General features: G+C 52.0%; 1 protein-coding gene across 4 annotated transcripts in view; it reads left to right on the forward strand.

Annotated features, from left to right (window-relative positions):
• Positions 1 to 12,500, forward strand: part of Stk10 (serine/threonine kinase 10) — a 94,189-nt gene extending 81,689 nt beyond the window's left edge. For 3 of the 4 annotated variants that reach the window (XM_039085736.2, XM_063268809.1, XM_039085737.2), the window contains 6 exons: positions 1,609 to 1,738; positions 2,397 to 2,521; positions 3,476 to 3,664; positions 4,168 to 4,293; positions 6,017 to 6,130; positions 10,259 to 12,498. In XM_039085736.2, coding sequence (XP_038941664.1) covers positions 1,609 to 1,738; positions 2,397 to 2,521; positions 3,476 to 3,664; positions 4,168 to 4,293; positions 6,017 to 6,130; positions 10,259 to 10,396 — 822 coding nt within the window. In that variant the 3' untranslated portion in view covers positions 10,397 to 12,498. Of the gene's footprint in view, positions 1 to 1,608; positions 1,739 to 2,396; positions 2,522 to 3,475; positions 3,665 to 4,167; positions 4,294 to 6,016; positions 6,131 to 10,258 lie in introns of all 4 variants that reach the window. The other variant, NM_019206.2, reaches the window with a different exon arrangement.
• Positions 12,501 to 15,960: the final 3,460 nt, after the last annotated feature.

Raw genomic sequence — 15,960 nt, forward strand, 5'->3', positions numbered from 1 at the left:
CAGCAGGTACTGTGGATATGAAATCCAACTCTGGCTCAATCACCCTTTCTTCCCTCAGCTCTGGGCCTTTATTTTTTTTTTAAAGATTTATTCATTTATTATATATAAGTACACTGTAGCTGTCTTCAGATACACCAGAAGAGAGAATCGGATCTCTTTACAGATGGTTGTGAGCCACCATGTGGTTGCTGGGAATTGAGCTCATGACCTCTGGAAGAGCAGTCGGGTGCTCTTAACCGCTGAGCCATCTCTCCAGCCCAGCTCTGGGCCTTTAAACCCTCCTTCGCTCTCATTTTGTTGTAAGCTGAGGACCAGCTCCTCACTGTGCCTGCTGCTGCCTGGCCTGTTCCCCTGCCCCGCCCCCAGCTTGACCTTCGCCCTCAGTCCAGCTCCTTGCCCGCCTTGCTAGAATGCCCCTGTTTTCCTCACTGCGGGGTCTTTGCACATGCTGCCTCCTCAGCCCTGGGTGCAGGCAGTCAAAGCCTGAGTTTACCAGATGCTTGACATACAATCTGTCCGGTGTCCGTGGTACCTTGAGTAGGAGTCATTTGGTTTTCCATTTGCAGAAGACGTCACAGCTCAGAAAGGTGGTGCTGCAGAGTTGATGGCAGCAGGGCAAGGCCTCGTCCTTGATCTGACTCCAGAGTTCCTGTCCTTTTTGGGCTACCTCACAACTTGTCTTTTTCCTCAGGGTGAGGTTGGCTATTGGTAGATGAAACAGGTTTTCATGTTCAGGAGCACTATCATACCCGATAGTGACTGCGTTTTTCAACACAGTAAGAAGAGGGCCTTTAATATTTTACCACAAAGGATTAAGTATCTGCGGCGACAGGTGTATGAATTCTTCCAGGCTCATCAGTACATACACACACATGTACTGAAATTGTGCCCTGCACCTGTTAAAGTGAGCAGCTAACGTTTTAAAACCCAGGGCTGGGGGCTGCAGAGATGGCTCGGTGGTTTACAGCATTGTCTGCTCTTTGCAGATCTGGGTTTGGTTCCCAGCAACCATGTTTTGCTGTTCACGGCCACCTATAACTCCGTTTCCAGGAGATCCAGTGCCCTCTTTTGGCCTCTACAGGCGCATGCAATATATATACATACATACCAGCCAAGACTCTCACACACAGAAGAAACAGTTGAAATAAACAGACCAAGACTGGTGAGAGAGACAGATGGGCTCTCATCTTCACAGAGAGAGAGAGAGAGAGAGAGAGAGAGAGAGAGAGAGAGAAAGAGTGTCAGAGACAGACAGTGAAACTGAGAGAGAAAGACAGAGAGAGACTGAGACAGAGACAGAGAGAGATAGAGACAGAGAGAGACAGAGACAGAGAGAGACAGTCAGAGACAGACAGAGAGACAGAGATAGACACAGAGAGAAACCGGGACAGAGAGACAGAGACAGACAGAGAGACACAGAGAGAGACTGAGACAGAGACACAGAGAGAAACCGGGACAGAGAGACAGATAGACAGACAGAGACAGACAGAGACACAGAGAGAGACACAGAGAGAGACTGAGACACAGAGAGAGACAGAGAGACAAAGAGACACAGAGAGTGCTGTCTCTCATCTGTATAAAGCCTCCTCATCCCTTCCATTCCCACAGGACCGAGACTTTGTAGCCAAGCAGAAGGAAGACCTGGAGCTGGCCATGAAGAAGCTCACGGCAGAAAACAGGCGTGAGATCTGTGACAAGGAACGTGATTGCCTTAACAAGAAGCAGGAGCTCCTCCGAGGTGGGGCCCAGAGTCACCCTGAATGGGGGAACTAGAGGCACCCTCCCCCTCCCCCAAGAAGTCAGGAGTGAGGCAGGGGTACCAGTTACACGGTATGCAGAAGCTACCACGGTATGCAGAAGCTGCATCTTGCGTGACCACCACTTGCCCCAGTGTGTACTGGTTTTCACACCTAACCTCCTGCTGTCCTCCCCTTCTCCTTATAAGACCGCCCCTCCCATGATCCTAATGTATGATCCTATGATCATATGATCCTATTAGGAAACTGCTGTGCCTCTTGGTCTGATGGTGCTACTATGTGTTCCACAGTCTAAACGGTTTAGAAGCAGCAGAAAGGGCAGCGAAGCCCAAGGTCGAGACTCCACTAGACTCAGTGTCTGCTGGGGACCTGCTTCCTCCCAGGTCATCTCCACACAGGCTCTCCATCAGAACCCTTCTCATTTGCCATCCAAAAAGGAGTGTTATGTAGATAGTCTCAGTTTCTACAGCTTAGCTCAGCTCAGCCAGGTCTACTGAAGTAGCCCAGGCACCATTCCTCTGAGCCCAGCAGGCTGGTTCTCAGTCCCAGTGGAGACCTGGGGGAGGGGAGTGGGTGGATGACTTGTTCTGTCTCAGGCCTTGTGCACTCCTCACTGTGTGGGTGGCGTGTCCTCCGCAGACCGAGAGGCAGCCCTGTGGGAGATGGAGGAGCACCAGTTACAGGAGAGACATCAGCTGGTGAAGCAGCAGCTTAAGGACCAGTACTTCCTGCAGCGGCATGACCTGCTGCGCAAGCACGAGAAGGTGAGGCGGGGCGAGGCGGGGCGGGATGCAGGACGGCTTGATGGCGGTAACCAAGAAAAGCTGCTGCAGCCACAGTGAGAGCCCGAGACCTTCCCCAGGTGTCCCGTTTGAGGAGCAGGAATCAAGGAAACTATGTGAGGGACGAAGATGGAGGCAGGCAGCTCCCTCACTCACCCTCGCTCACCCTAACACCTCAGTGCTTAGCTCTCTTAGCCAGTCCTTGGCTACTTGAAACTGCTCCACCCACCCCCAAGGAAAAAGAAATCAGAAAGAAGATGCTGCTTCTTGACCTGTTAGGGGTTCTATCCCCCCTAACTTGAAAGTACCACATTGTAATTGCTCTTCAGCCCTGCAGGCCTCCTAGCTTAGTAACACAGGTCTGAAGTAGCCTATCAAAGGGTATCTCCTCTCAGGAGCATGCGGCCAACCAGAGCTGTGGCTCCCTACCACTGTCCAGTATCCAGATGATTGCTCTAGATTTTGTTCAGCCAGGAAAAGATCCACATTCAAAGTATCGGTTCACCTGAATCACGCTGTTTTCGTAGCGCTGCAAAGTCAGAAAGCTGAGGGTCAAACCGTCAGAAGTCAGAGACACTGTGATGTTAAGAGAACAAAAAAACATCACTGCGGAAGTGACTTGGTGGATAAGGGGGCTTGCCACCAAGCCTGATGACCTGAGTTCAATTCCCCGAGCCTTCATAGCGGAAAAAGAGAACTGATTCCCACTATGTGTCTTCTGAGTGTCACCTTCATGCTTAACGTCCACCCCACCAATAAATAAACACATGTAAAAAAGAAAGAATTTAGAGAACAGATAATGTCGTCGAGCTATAGAAGTGAGCTAACAGCTTTCCCGCGCTGGCACCCGGGGCTCCTGGGCTGAGCATGACGGCCTTTGGCTCCTGAACACCCTCCCTGCCTAGAGCTCCTCACCTCTGCTTGGTGTCCCTCCAGGAGCGGGAGCAGATGCAGCGCTACAACCAGCGTATGATGGAGCAGCTGAAGGTCAGACAGCAGCAGGAGAAGGCGCGGCTACCCAAGATCCAGAGGAGTGACGGCAAGACCCGCATGGCCATGTACAAGAAGAGCCTGCACATCAATGGTGCGGGCAGTGCCTCCGAGCAGCGGGAGAAGGTCAAGCAGGTGGGGACCGCGTCTGGTGGGCTGTGGGCAGGGAGCGTGCAGGAGTTTGGTAAGGACTGGCCTCAGACAGCAGGGGAGCATGCAAGTATTAGATAGAGCCCAGTTCAATAGCCCAGGAGGAAGCCCCATTGACGGACAGATGCTTATTCAATAGAGCTTGTCATGCACTGGTTCCCTTCATGACCCCATGCTTTTACGTGCATGACGTTCTGTGTTCTCATCCACCATGACCCTCCTTTGATGGCTCCTGTGTGACATAGACCCCTGTGATTTCTGGCACGTGTCATCTCACCCTATCAGGTGACACAGCAGGGTGACACCTATCAGTACGAGGGCAGAGGCTGGGTCTCCACACTCAGGGCAAGTTTCAGTAGTGAAAGCATAACCTGAGGTGGGCTGGGCTCAGGAGGGATGGGCCTGGCCCGCTCAGGCTGAGCCAGGCCAAGTTCCCCCCACCCCGCCCCCACCAGCCGTCTGCCCACAGTAGCATCCTCTTTCTGCAGTTCTCCCAGCAGGAAGAGAAGAGGCAGAAGGCGGAGAGGCTGCAGCAGCAGCAGAAACACGAGAACCAGATGCGAGACATGGTGGCACAGTGCGAGAGCAACATGAACGAGCTGCAGCAGCTGCAGGTGCGCAGCCCCGTGCCTCAGTTTCCCCAAGGCAGCCAGGGCTCAGAGGCCAAGGGCTCCCCGGCAAGGTGGCATCCGAGTCGGTCAAGCCCTGGTGAGCGGAGGCCAGCCTGCTGTGCTACTCTCAGGCTGTTACACCGGACAGCCTCCTAGCCGCACTTCTTATCTCTCTGAAATAGCCATAGGGTGGAGGTGATGTCTCCCGTTTGGCAGGACTGGCGTGTGGACTTGGGAGGAGGGTGGTGGAGCTGAGTGTCCTTTGTTTGGCCCCACGCATTAGGGCTATGAACGAGCGGGAGGTGTTTGTCCATCAGAAGCTGACAGTGGTAGACTTGGGTAGCCCAGCACCTGAGGGCCCAGTTCCAGGAACTTCTGCCTGGCACTCCCTAATGGTGGAGTGAGGAGTTATGCTTGACAGATGCTGCCAGCTGCAGCCTCTGTGAACTTCAGGAGGTTGCCCAGGCCGTTGGGCCCGTGGGGCAGTTTGTGGATAGGCAGGGAGACTCACAAAGAATGGCCGCCAACACTGGCGGCTGCCCGGCAGGGACCGGTTCGGGTGGGTTTTAGTCAAGCATTCCCATTCCTCGCTTGTGACATCATTGTGACTACTGACTGAGCGGTCCGCCGAGCGGCACACACGGTCACAGGACACAGTGCTCTGAGCACTTGTGATTAGATCGATTTATAAACTCCTAGAAGCTTCCAGCTTGAGGCCCAAAATAAAACCCCTCAGAGGGGCTCTCCTTCCCCAGCCTGTAGGGCTTCTTTTTAGCAAATAAAGGCCTTGTGCTTGCCTTAAAAGTTCCTGTGGCAGGACTCAGTCCCTGCAGGGAGTCAACAGGGACCTTACTCCTGTCTATCGCATAGACCTCAGGTAAAATTTAGAAGGCTAAAGACTTACCTCAGAGCATGTAGCCGAGATGGGGAGATCCCTCAGCCCCATTCCTCACTAGGAACCTCTCCCGAGGAAATGACACGAGGCAAGAGATATCACGTATAAGTTACATATATCGTGTGGCATGTAATTAGACACGATGCACAATTATACATACATATAATATACCTATGTATGATCATGCATAGGTAAGTAATTACACACAGATTTAGCCTGCTTGGGCTGCCATAGAAAACCCCAGATGCAGAGCACACACCTGTGGTCAGTAGGACCAGGCTGTGGTTTATTGATTTATGTATAGGATGTCTGTATATGTGAGTTTGGGCACGCCCCGGTGCATGTGTGCAGTTTGAGGACAACTTTTGGGAGCCAGTTCCATTGTCCTTTCACAGCGGGTTCTGGGGACTGAACTCAGGTTGTCAGGCTTTGCCCACTGGGCCCTCTCACCAGCCCAAAACTTTCCAAAAAGCCCAGGTAACTCAAACAATGTCAAAAGCACACAGAAGGGCAGGTGGGATGCCCAGTGATTTCTTACACAGTGCTCACCAGGCCTAACAGTCTAAGCGTGATCCCCCGGACCCACGCAAAGGGGAACAGAGAGAACTGACTCCACACAGTCGTCCCTTGACCTTCACCATGGCACGCATGCTCACACATGCACACTGTTACCGTTCTGGAATAGTCCTCCAGGCATGGCTTGGTGCAAGTGTATGTATTACCCACACGCAGAGTTGTGGATAACGAGCCCACAGTGGCCGCCCCCTCAGGGATGCAGTGGATCTGCTTCCCCGGGCTTCCGCCTCCTCACTCCTCCTCTGCCTATTCCAGAATGAAAAGTGTCATCTGTTAGTGGAGCATGAAACCCAGAAGCTGAAGGCCCTGGACGAGAGCCATAACCAGAGCCTGAAGGAATGGCGAGACAAGCTTCGGCCACGCAAAAAGGTACTGCATGGGGCTGGTGGGTTTCATATTAAGGGTACCTGTCTGGGACATCTGAGGCCTCCCTATTTTTGGACTCTCGCCTCATGGCACCCCTAAAATTGGTCTGTTCTTGAGAAACAGAACCTGTCTGCCTGTTGTGCTGAGTGCAGCCAGCTTTTCAAACCCCCAGGAATGCAGGGTGCTCCTGCGTTGGTCCATATGCACCTGAGGCAGAGGACCTGCCATGAGCAGCAGTCGGTCACGCTGCCAGCCCTGGCAGCCCCCAGTGGTGGGGAGTTTCGGGAAGTCATCCTGTGAGGTCAAAGGCCAGTGCCAGCAAGTTCACTTTCTGAATTGGTTTCCTGATGTGTAAATCGCTGTGCGTGGGCTAGGGTGGAGCTCAGGCAGAGCCCCTGCCCAGCATGTTTGATAGTCTGGGGTCTGCCCCAGTACCAAAGCAGACAGACAGTCATGCACTCAGCAGCTAAAGCCACACTCTTCATCAGATGCTATTGGAATAGGGCTCCAAAGTCAGGGGTCTCTCCAGGGCATCTTCAGGGTCTCACAAGACCTGAGCCAGGCTGCGGTGGGCTCTTGGCTGTGGCTCTGAGGAAGGAACCCCTCCTGGATGGCAGAGGTTTTTACAGACTCCTCACTGCAGAGGCACTGTGCCCAGGTGCTGGGTGCTCTCAGCACCTTACCTTCTCAGGATGGGCTGCCCCCTCAAACTGTGAGCCGAAATGGAACCTTCTGCCTTCAGCTGCTTTTCTCAGGTATTTGGTTGTGGCAGCGAGAGGGTAACCAACGCAGCTAATATCACAGGCCTCACCGCGGTCGTGGTTCGGTAAGATTGAAGGGCCATCTAAAAGTCATTAACCCACAGGATTCTTGTTTTGTCTTTGCGAGACAGGACTTCTCTGTGGAGCCCTGGCTGTTCTGGAGCTAGTTCCATAGACCAGGCTGGCCAGGAACTCAGGAATCCCCATGTCTCTGCCTCCTGAGTACTGAGATTAAAGGTGTGCGCCACCCCTGCCTGGCCCAGCATAGTCATTCTTAGACTCTGAGGAGAATTACCCTTGTTACCCTTGACCTTGTGACCCATGACCTTGTGCCTACGAGGCCTGATGTCCTTAGGGTTTTTTAGCGACTGTGTACCCAGACAGGAGGCAGGCCATGGCCTGCTGGGATTTCTAACACTAAGCCCACAGGTACTCAGTGTTCCAGTTGGCTCTGGCATCAGGGAGTGAACGTGCACCTGCCTGTCTGACTCTGGGCAGCTGTTTCCTGCACACATCCTAAGGTTCTGGAAATGAGCAGTCATCTCTCCTAGCAGCTTCCTGTGACCTCAGATGGTTTCTTGGGCTCCTGGAAGCACCACAGGCCAGTGCTCAGAGAATTGGCCCTGCACCCTGCCTGTGGGACTGCCTCAGGGCAGGATTCTGTCACAGCTGGCAGGAGGGCCCAGAGGTGACATCCTTTGTGCTCTCACATTACACCCAGCAGCCTTGAGCTCTGTCTCCCTCTTATATCATGTCCTGTAGAGTATTTTTAGAGCTCAGACGGCTTCCTTTTAAGCAAGTGCAGACTTCCTGATTTGCTAGGGTCACTGTGAGGACAGAATGGAACCTCGGCATAGTCCGCTCTCCCTCTTCTGGCCCTCCTCACCTTGCAGAGTTAGACTGTAAAATGTAGACATGTTATCTACTATAGGCTGCTGTTAGCACATTGCTGCCAGCCGGCTAAGTCCGCCCCATGTGTTAATAAGTTTGTTTAGAAAGAAGCTCACTCATTTACCTTCTTCTCTGTGGCTGGTTTGTTTCGGGACAGCAGCCTCATACTGCAGTAGGAACTCTGGCCTGCATAGCGTAGTGTCTTCCCTATAGGACAGGGAAGCCGCTACCCCATGAAATCTCAACACAGTCACATAACCAAGGCCAGCACAATGACAACACCATTGACCTTCCAACAGGGGTGGGGGAGAGATCTCTCCCACGGCCTCACTCTAGATGAAGAGTTAGAGGTAATTAGATGGCTGCTGAGAGAAGAATTCCTCCTCTCCAGGGATGGGCCCCCAGAGAGGCTGTCTAACCCCAAGCAGTCCTCTTTAGCACTGCATGCATCTGAACAACAGTAAGTGAACTCAGTGGGTGGCATCCATGTCTATATGAGTATCATCTGTATATATCCAGGATAACTAAAGAAGCCGTGGGTTTGAGAGAGGTGGAGGAGGACACCTGGGGAGATGGAAGAAATGAGGTAGATACAGTTAGTACTCATGTATAATGTTCTCAAAAAAAAATCAAAAGTTTAAGTTTACTACGTGGCACACAGCGGGAGACAGGCTGCTGCCTGTCGCTCTTGGAGGCTTTGGAGGAATGTTTGTGGTAGGCAAGGGACAGCGGGACTTGAGTCACAGGCTTCTGTCCCTGCTCAGCACCACAAGCCCAGCATCCCTTCAGCAGACACCGGGAACCAGAGAGCTTTGGGTTTCAGGTCCTTCTCCAAGTTTGGGATATCTGTATACGTATGATGGGATGTCTCGCTCCGGGTAAGGCCATGTTAGTTCCTTCTCTTGTCTTGCTGTGCAGCACCAGACGGAAGGTTTATCTTGGCTACGCTGATGTTTGAGGTGCTGATCACACCATAGAAGCAGTTAGCAGGAGGCAGGGCTGTTATAACTCTCAGGTCCCCTCCCCATGACCCTATCTACCTTCACCAGCCACACCTTCCACCCGGCCAGCTCGGGGGCTAAGTATTCAGGCACTTGGGCCTCTGCTGGGGTGCCACACTCACAACAGCCAAGTCTAGACAGACTCAGTTGTGTCTCCCAGGTTCTTACATGCAGCTAGAAGGTATTTTTGGCGTACCCACCTTCTGATTGCCACCCAACCTGAGAGGTCAGAAATGGTGTCTTTCACTAGGATACTGAACCAGCACTTCAGAGTTCAGATTTTAGGAGATCTTGAACTTTAGGAGTGGGGGCGCTCAGCTATTCCTAGTTTTGAAATTGGGCGATGTACTCAACTACCCTGTGTCTAAACCACAGCAGAACTGTGACACCTCCAGCAGGGTCACTGGACCCCAGAGGTCACACACTGGACCCCTGGGTGCTCACATACTGGACCCCAGAGGTCACACACTGGACCCATGGGGGCTCACAAACTGGACCCCTGGATGCTTACACACTGGACCCCTGGGTGCTCATATACCGGACCCCTGGGGGATCACACACTGGACCCCAGAGGTCACACACTGGTCTCCTGAGCAATGTGGTTTACATATGTAGCACTGAGCCAGTATAGTAATTTTCAGGGCTTTAGGGTGCTTTTTGTTGTTGTTTTGTTTTTTGAAACAGGGTTTCTCTGGGTAGCCCTGGCTGCCCTGGGACCCCCTCTGTAGACCAGGCTGCCCTTAAACTCACGAATCCACCAGCCTCTGTGTCCCAAGCAAAGGTGTGCGCTCTGCCACCACCACTCAGCCAGGTCTTGTCGGTTTATCTGCCAGCCCTTAAGTGGAGATTTGACATAAATCCAAATCCAGTCTCCCCTCCCACGTGGCGCCTGATCGAGTGAGGGCCCGTGCTCTCCAGGCTCTTCTGCTTCCTTTTTGAGCTGGCACTCCTGTTCCAGTGCCCTTGGGAAGCCTCTCTGGTAGGATCTTGTTTGTCTGGATAAACAAGCCCCAGGGAAGCCCCTGTACGGCTGCCAGCTGGAAAGCAGTCCCCCCCATTACCTGAGGAGCTCAGTCCCCACGTATCCGCAGGATCAGACCCTCAGAGGGACAGGCACACATCTTCCCAGCAGGTGGTGAGTGTCCTGACAGGGGGTGAGCATGTTGTCACCCAGCCATTTCTAACTTTCTTGCTGTTAGATTCCCCTACCTCCACCCACAACCCCCCCCCCTGCTTTTCTTTATTCGGCTCATTTCCCATCAGGGGAGACCTGCCTGTGCCCCTTACCCCTTAACAAGCCGTTCCTCAGGCCCTGGGCCTGTGAGCAGTTCAGGAACATGTGTGGCAGGTGGAAGGGGTACTTACCTCAGGGAGAGGAAGGAGAGACCTGGGTGGGAGCTGTCCCGAGAAGGACATGCTGTTCTGTGATTAGAACCATTGCCATCCCACGGAATACCATCTGCTCTCTCTTTCCCCAGGCCCTGGAAGAGGATTTGAACCAGAAGAAGCGGGAACAGGAAATGTTCTTCAGACTAAGTGAGGAGGCAGAGACCAGACCCACCACACCCAACAGAGCCAGCAAGTTCTTCCCCTACAGCTCTGGGGATGCTTCCTAACACACACATGCCTGGGCTGCGGTGCGGCAGTACAGCCACCAGGGCCACCAACCCTCTACAAACAAGTGACTCAGGACCTCTTCCTCTTGCTTCTGTGCCAGCTCCAACTACCCAGCACCCCAGTTGCCCACAGCACCACCCCAGTGCTTCTGATGGATGACCTCATCCCAACTCAGATTCCCATCACCTGGAAGTGACCTGGGCTGTTGGGGTCCGGGACCGAGCGGGATGGGCGTACCCCTCCTGTTTGCCAAAACACCAGCTCTACTGTCTGTGGGCACAAGCGCTACTGATGACATCACCACGAACCCATCCTTATTGTGATCCTTGTGGTTTTTTCTTCTCCTTCAGTAATTCCTCACAGTGTTGGAAAACATCCCTCAGAGCCATTTTGCTTCTCAGCAGCCAGCTCTCAGGGGTGTCCCCATTACCCTGCTTCGCACAGCTGACTTTGTGCTCGATGAGACGCTGTGTATGTGGGGGTAGGGAGTGGGGAAAGGGAGGCCAGAAATGTTCATTCTGCTGGTTTCTGACATTTTATGCCATCTCATTTTGCCTCTCCCTGTCTCTCACACACACACACACACACACACACACACACACACACACACACACACAATGCAAACACACAACTTGGCCCTCCTGAACCTGATCGTAGGACACGGAGTACAGAGCATGTCAGGTGGAGCAGCTGCTGGGGCATGCTGAGTGCTGGCCCCAAAGCCCAGAGAAGGCACAGGCTGTACTGCAGCCTGCCTGCCACTCGTTTGGCTGCACACAGGATCCTGTGTTCAGGGGTAAACTCCCCTCCACACTTGTCTTCTGCTGCCTAGCGCATGCCAATCTCGCCCTTGCCCAGTTGTCGGCAAGTACTGGGGAAGGCTCCTGACCTTTGACCTTTGCCCCAGTCCTGCACTGGAGTCCCACTGTACATTTCCACTAAGCCGGACAGTCCTTTGGACTTCTCTGTTTAGGAAGAGATGCTTCCCACCCCTGGGAACATGCCGAGCTCAGGAAAATGCCAAGCCTCGTGCCTGGGCCTTTGGGTTGCTCAGGTAGCCTCCCAAGATGCTGCGCCCCATAGGCTACCCTGCCCAGAAAAGCAGCTGGTCGGCCCAGCCGGCGTTCGCTGATAGCGCCTTAGGGCTCAGTTAAAGCACAGGTAAATGGCTGGCTGCTTTGTATACCCTCCTTTTAGACAGCATCACCCCAGGGATTAGGATGGGATGGGTGGGGGCGGGGCACCCAGGCAGTGGAGTCTGGGAGTGGCTGAGACCTCAGCAGTATTTCCCCATCACTGCCCCATGCTGAGACAACCTTCTAGGACGTTTCCTCAGATGCTGACTGGGTGCTTGGGAGGGGAGTGGGCTAGTAAAACAAAATAGGAAAACAGGTCTTGGGACTCCCAGATCTTGTGTGCAGTAAGGAAGTTCACAGAGCCCCAGGAAGGCGATAGTTCTCAGGGTAGCGAGCGTCAGCTTGCTTTCAGGCCGCACACTGAGGAGTCTTGAGGAACAGTTGACTTCTTTCTTACTGGTGCATGGGGGCTGGGAAACACAAGTTGTCAGAGTGCAGCTGTGGGACTCAGAGATGGGAAGTGGGCAAGGCCACGCCCTGCAGGGCTCTACCATTGTTTACAATGTACTTGGCTGCATTCGGGGGTGGGGGGAACTTGACAGTGGCTATTAGGCAAAATGCCGGTTTTGTGGTTCAGGTAACAGTCTTTGACCACTCCCTGACGTCATTCGTACTGTCCTCCTTCTTGTTGCTTCCACACTTAGTCCCACCTGAGCTCTGGTACCTCTGCTGTGCCTTTTTTGAGTGGGGTCTAGCCTTGTCTTCCAGCCTCATAATTTAACCTAAGTGCAATGCCTGCCACCGACAAAGGCCCGTGAAGTATTCCTCATGTCCTGTGCTAACGTTTTCTGTATAGGAACAGGCAGAAATGTCTTTAGCACCGCGGATATAACTAACTTATATTTCCCTTCACGAAGGATAGAAGTAACGGGTGTGTCATTTCCAACGGTCATGTATAATTTTTGTAAACTGTTCTCTGCAAACAAAAAAAATGTAAATATGCTTCTAATAAAATAATAAGGTAATTTGTCGTTCCTTCTGGTTGGGAAGAGAAAAAAACAGGCGTGCTTCCCATGTTTGCTCAGCAAGGAAGGGTTTACCCTCTGAGTACCTAGGAGCCTCCTCCATCAGACAGCAGGTCAGACCTTGGCGTTCCTGATATAACCCCAAAGAGAGAGAAAAGAGGCCATATTCTCTCTGGCCATTCAATATCATTCTGATTAAAAGGCAAACGTTGGTTAACAAACACCCCCAGGTTCGTATGTTAACGGACTGGATTTTTTCCATAACTCTGATAAGGAAGTGGAACGGAACCAGTGTCAGGCTAATCTCAGGACATGGCCGAGGATACCTGTGGAATTCAACCCTCCGGTTGAATTCTCCCACTGATGATGCCGACACACCTCTCTCCAGCTGGCACTGCTTGCCATCAATGCTGTATTTTAAAAGAGTTTTTCAGGACAGACTTAACCTTGCATGTGCAAGGGTCTGGGCTCCGCCACTGATTCTAGGGGGAGAAATAGAAATATAGTTTGCATTTGCCTGTGCCTCTCAAAGACACCACTTGTGTTCTTACCCTGGGATCCTCAGAATTCAGGGCATCTCCGCATTTGGTTGCCAAAGATGTGGTCTTTAGTTTTCCTGCTTGAAATCGAGCGTTTCCCTTCTTGGCGGAGGTGGCAGCAATCCCGAGGATGTTTCCTGGGGAAACCATGGGCATTCCACCCTGCACTGTTTTTTTCCTCATTTTTGCATCGTAGTGCATTGCTAGGTCCAGTTTACCGTGTCCGTGAGTATGCCTTGTTACTTGTGTCATTTATTAACTGTGTAGCTACAGTTTTTCTAAGCCATCGATACCTGTTTAACCTGACAGTGTCATTTGAAATGAACATTACCTCATTGTCACACGCTTTAAAATATTACTTTGAGAAGGACTTCGTATTCATTGTGGGATAGCAAAGGACTTCATAGCACAGAAAGCAAACAGCAAAAACAAAACGAAACAACCAGTCTGCTTCTGCTTAGCACCGAGCTGCTGCTGCCCTGGAAATCTTGTGACCAGCAGAGGGCAGGCCATGGCCATGGTGCTGCATGGCTTCTGGACTGTTGGTGTGGACGCAGCATCAACCGCTGATTGCTTCCTGTCTGGTGGATGTAAATGAGCAGGCAGCTGGCATGCTTGCTATTAAGAGCTAGAAAAGTGAGTTTCCAAGAATTCAGGAGACTGGCAACCCCCCAGGGCATTTGGAGATGTGGATGACTTGGGAAATGAAGTCATCCTATGTTAATTGACCCCTCTCAAAGCCAACAGCGGCAAAATGAGTGATTCCTGGATGCTGTCTTCAGCATGCTCACCCTAATGGAGACATAGACTTGGGAAAACAGCATCAGTTCAGACTGACGCTGCCTGGGAGAATCAGGAAATACCCCCTAGGAGAGCCACCCTGTCTTGGAGGGTAAACAGGTCTATTCCAGAATGGCATGCACTAAAGATGGCTGGAGTATGTGGCTTATCAACAAAAGGCTAGAGAGAGGTTGGGCCAAACAAGAATACCAGGCCAAGACAGCTAGCTATCCCCTAAGAGCCGCGGGAAGAATGGGGAAGAAGACGCTGAGAAAGACTGAGGAGTCATTGTACGGGTCCATGGAGCATTGAGATTTTAGAAGGAAAGGAAGAATTGTGAGATCTTGAGGTGATTAGCAAGGCTTTTTAGCAGAGTCTGCATTCAGAGGCACCACATAACCTCTGTGGTACCTGAGGTGTCTATTTAGTCTGGCTAACAAGGACATCTAGCAACCGTCAAAACAGAGCTGCTCTGCCCAGTGGTGGCAGAAAGGTTCAGACTAGTTCTAGCACTGAGGACAACAGAGTCTAGGCCAGAGGCTGAAGAGACGGCAGCTGCCACTCTTTCAGAGGACCTGAGTTCGGTTCCCAGCACCCACATCGAGCAGCACACAGCTGCCTGTAGCTCCAGGTCTAGGTGATCCAAAGCCCTTTTCTGGCCTCTGTGGGCACTCAAACACGTGTCCATATGAACATACATAAATGACAAAATTAACATTGAAAAAGAGGGAAAGAAGCAGGGCGGTGGCAGCACAAACCTTTAATCCCAGCATTAGGCAGGCAGAGGTGGGCGGATCTCTGAGTTCTAGACCAGCCTGCTCTGCAGAAAGTTTTAGGACAGTTAGGGCTACACAGAGAAACCCTAAATGAAAACGAAAACAACTGAGAGAGAGAGAGAGGGAGAGAGAGAGAGAGAGAGAGAGAGAGAGAGAGAGAGAGAGAGAGAGAGAGAGAGGAGAGAGAGAAAACTGGGTGAATGGGAAATTCTACTCGAAGGCATATGCAGATTACACAACAGAGAAGGGCTGCCTGGCCAGGATCCAATGAGAATGGGGTCTGCATGAAGGGATTGGGTGGTTCACCCTGCCTGAGTTCCCAAGCCTAGACAAAGCAACAGAGCTGAGCTTTTGACAGGTCTCCAGGGCTGCAAGTGCAAAGAGAGGAACCCAGGCCCTGCCAACATGCACAGCGGAAGGGACCCCTGTGAAGCCATTTCTTGAACTCAGACTGCAGAGAAATCAGAAGTGGTGAAGGTTTGGGCTGGAGTTCCACGGTCAAATTCATCGAAGTCGGGGAGGGAGGTTGGAAGAGAATAGGGGGAGAGGAGATGGGGAGAAACAAGGAGAAGAGATAGGACTAGAAGGGAGGGAGGTGAAAGAAACAGCCCAATAGGGGGTCTCAATTCTGGAATGGCCTAACTTTCACAAACTTGGTTTGCTCGATGTGTTTTGAGGCAACACAAGATGACTTGAGGTTTTCAGCAGGTAGCTGAAACCCAAGGATTTTAGAAGAACCAAGTACCATAAACCACGAGAGCGATCTGGGTGCCAGGTTTTAACCTTTATATTTGAAACTTTTCCTCATCCAGATCAAGCTTGAATCACACTGAGAAGCTTGGAGCAGGAGGGAAAAACATAGGCTGGGGTCGGAGCCCAACCGTAGGATGCTGTCCTGTTCTGTGTGAAGAAGCTGTGTGAGGCACTGTCCAGGCATGTGTGAGGCCCTGAGTTCTGTCCACCTCCACCCCTCCTTTTAAAGTAAAGTATGGCTAGACAATCCTTAACTAAACCCATGGCTCGGATCTCGCCGTAGTCACTGGGCAGAACAGACTGTCAGTCTGCCCGATGCCATGTGACTGTCCCACCTGTGTGGAAGCACAGCAGAACAAACATATGGCCTTCCCTTTGTAGTGAGGAACCTCGGAGGAGGCCATGTTTTTTTTTTGTTTTTTTGTTTTTTTTTTTTTTGGTTCTTTTTTTCGGAGCTGGGGACCGAACCCAGGGCCTTGCGCTTCCTAGGTAAGCGCTCTACCACTGAGCTAAATCCCCAGCCCCAAATTTTTTTTTTTTTTTTCCGGAGCTGGGAGGCCATGTTTTAAGACGGTGAAGAACAAGACAGTGGCTCTTCCAACAATTCCCCCCTG

Source organism: Rattus norvegicus, chromosome 10, assembly GCF_036323735.1.
Source record: "Rattus norvegicus strain BN/NHsdMcwi chromosome 10, GRCr8, whole genome shotgun sequence".
Lineage (NCBI taxonomy): Eukaryota > Metazoa > Chordata > Mammalia > Rodentia > Muridae > Rattus > Rattus norvegicus.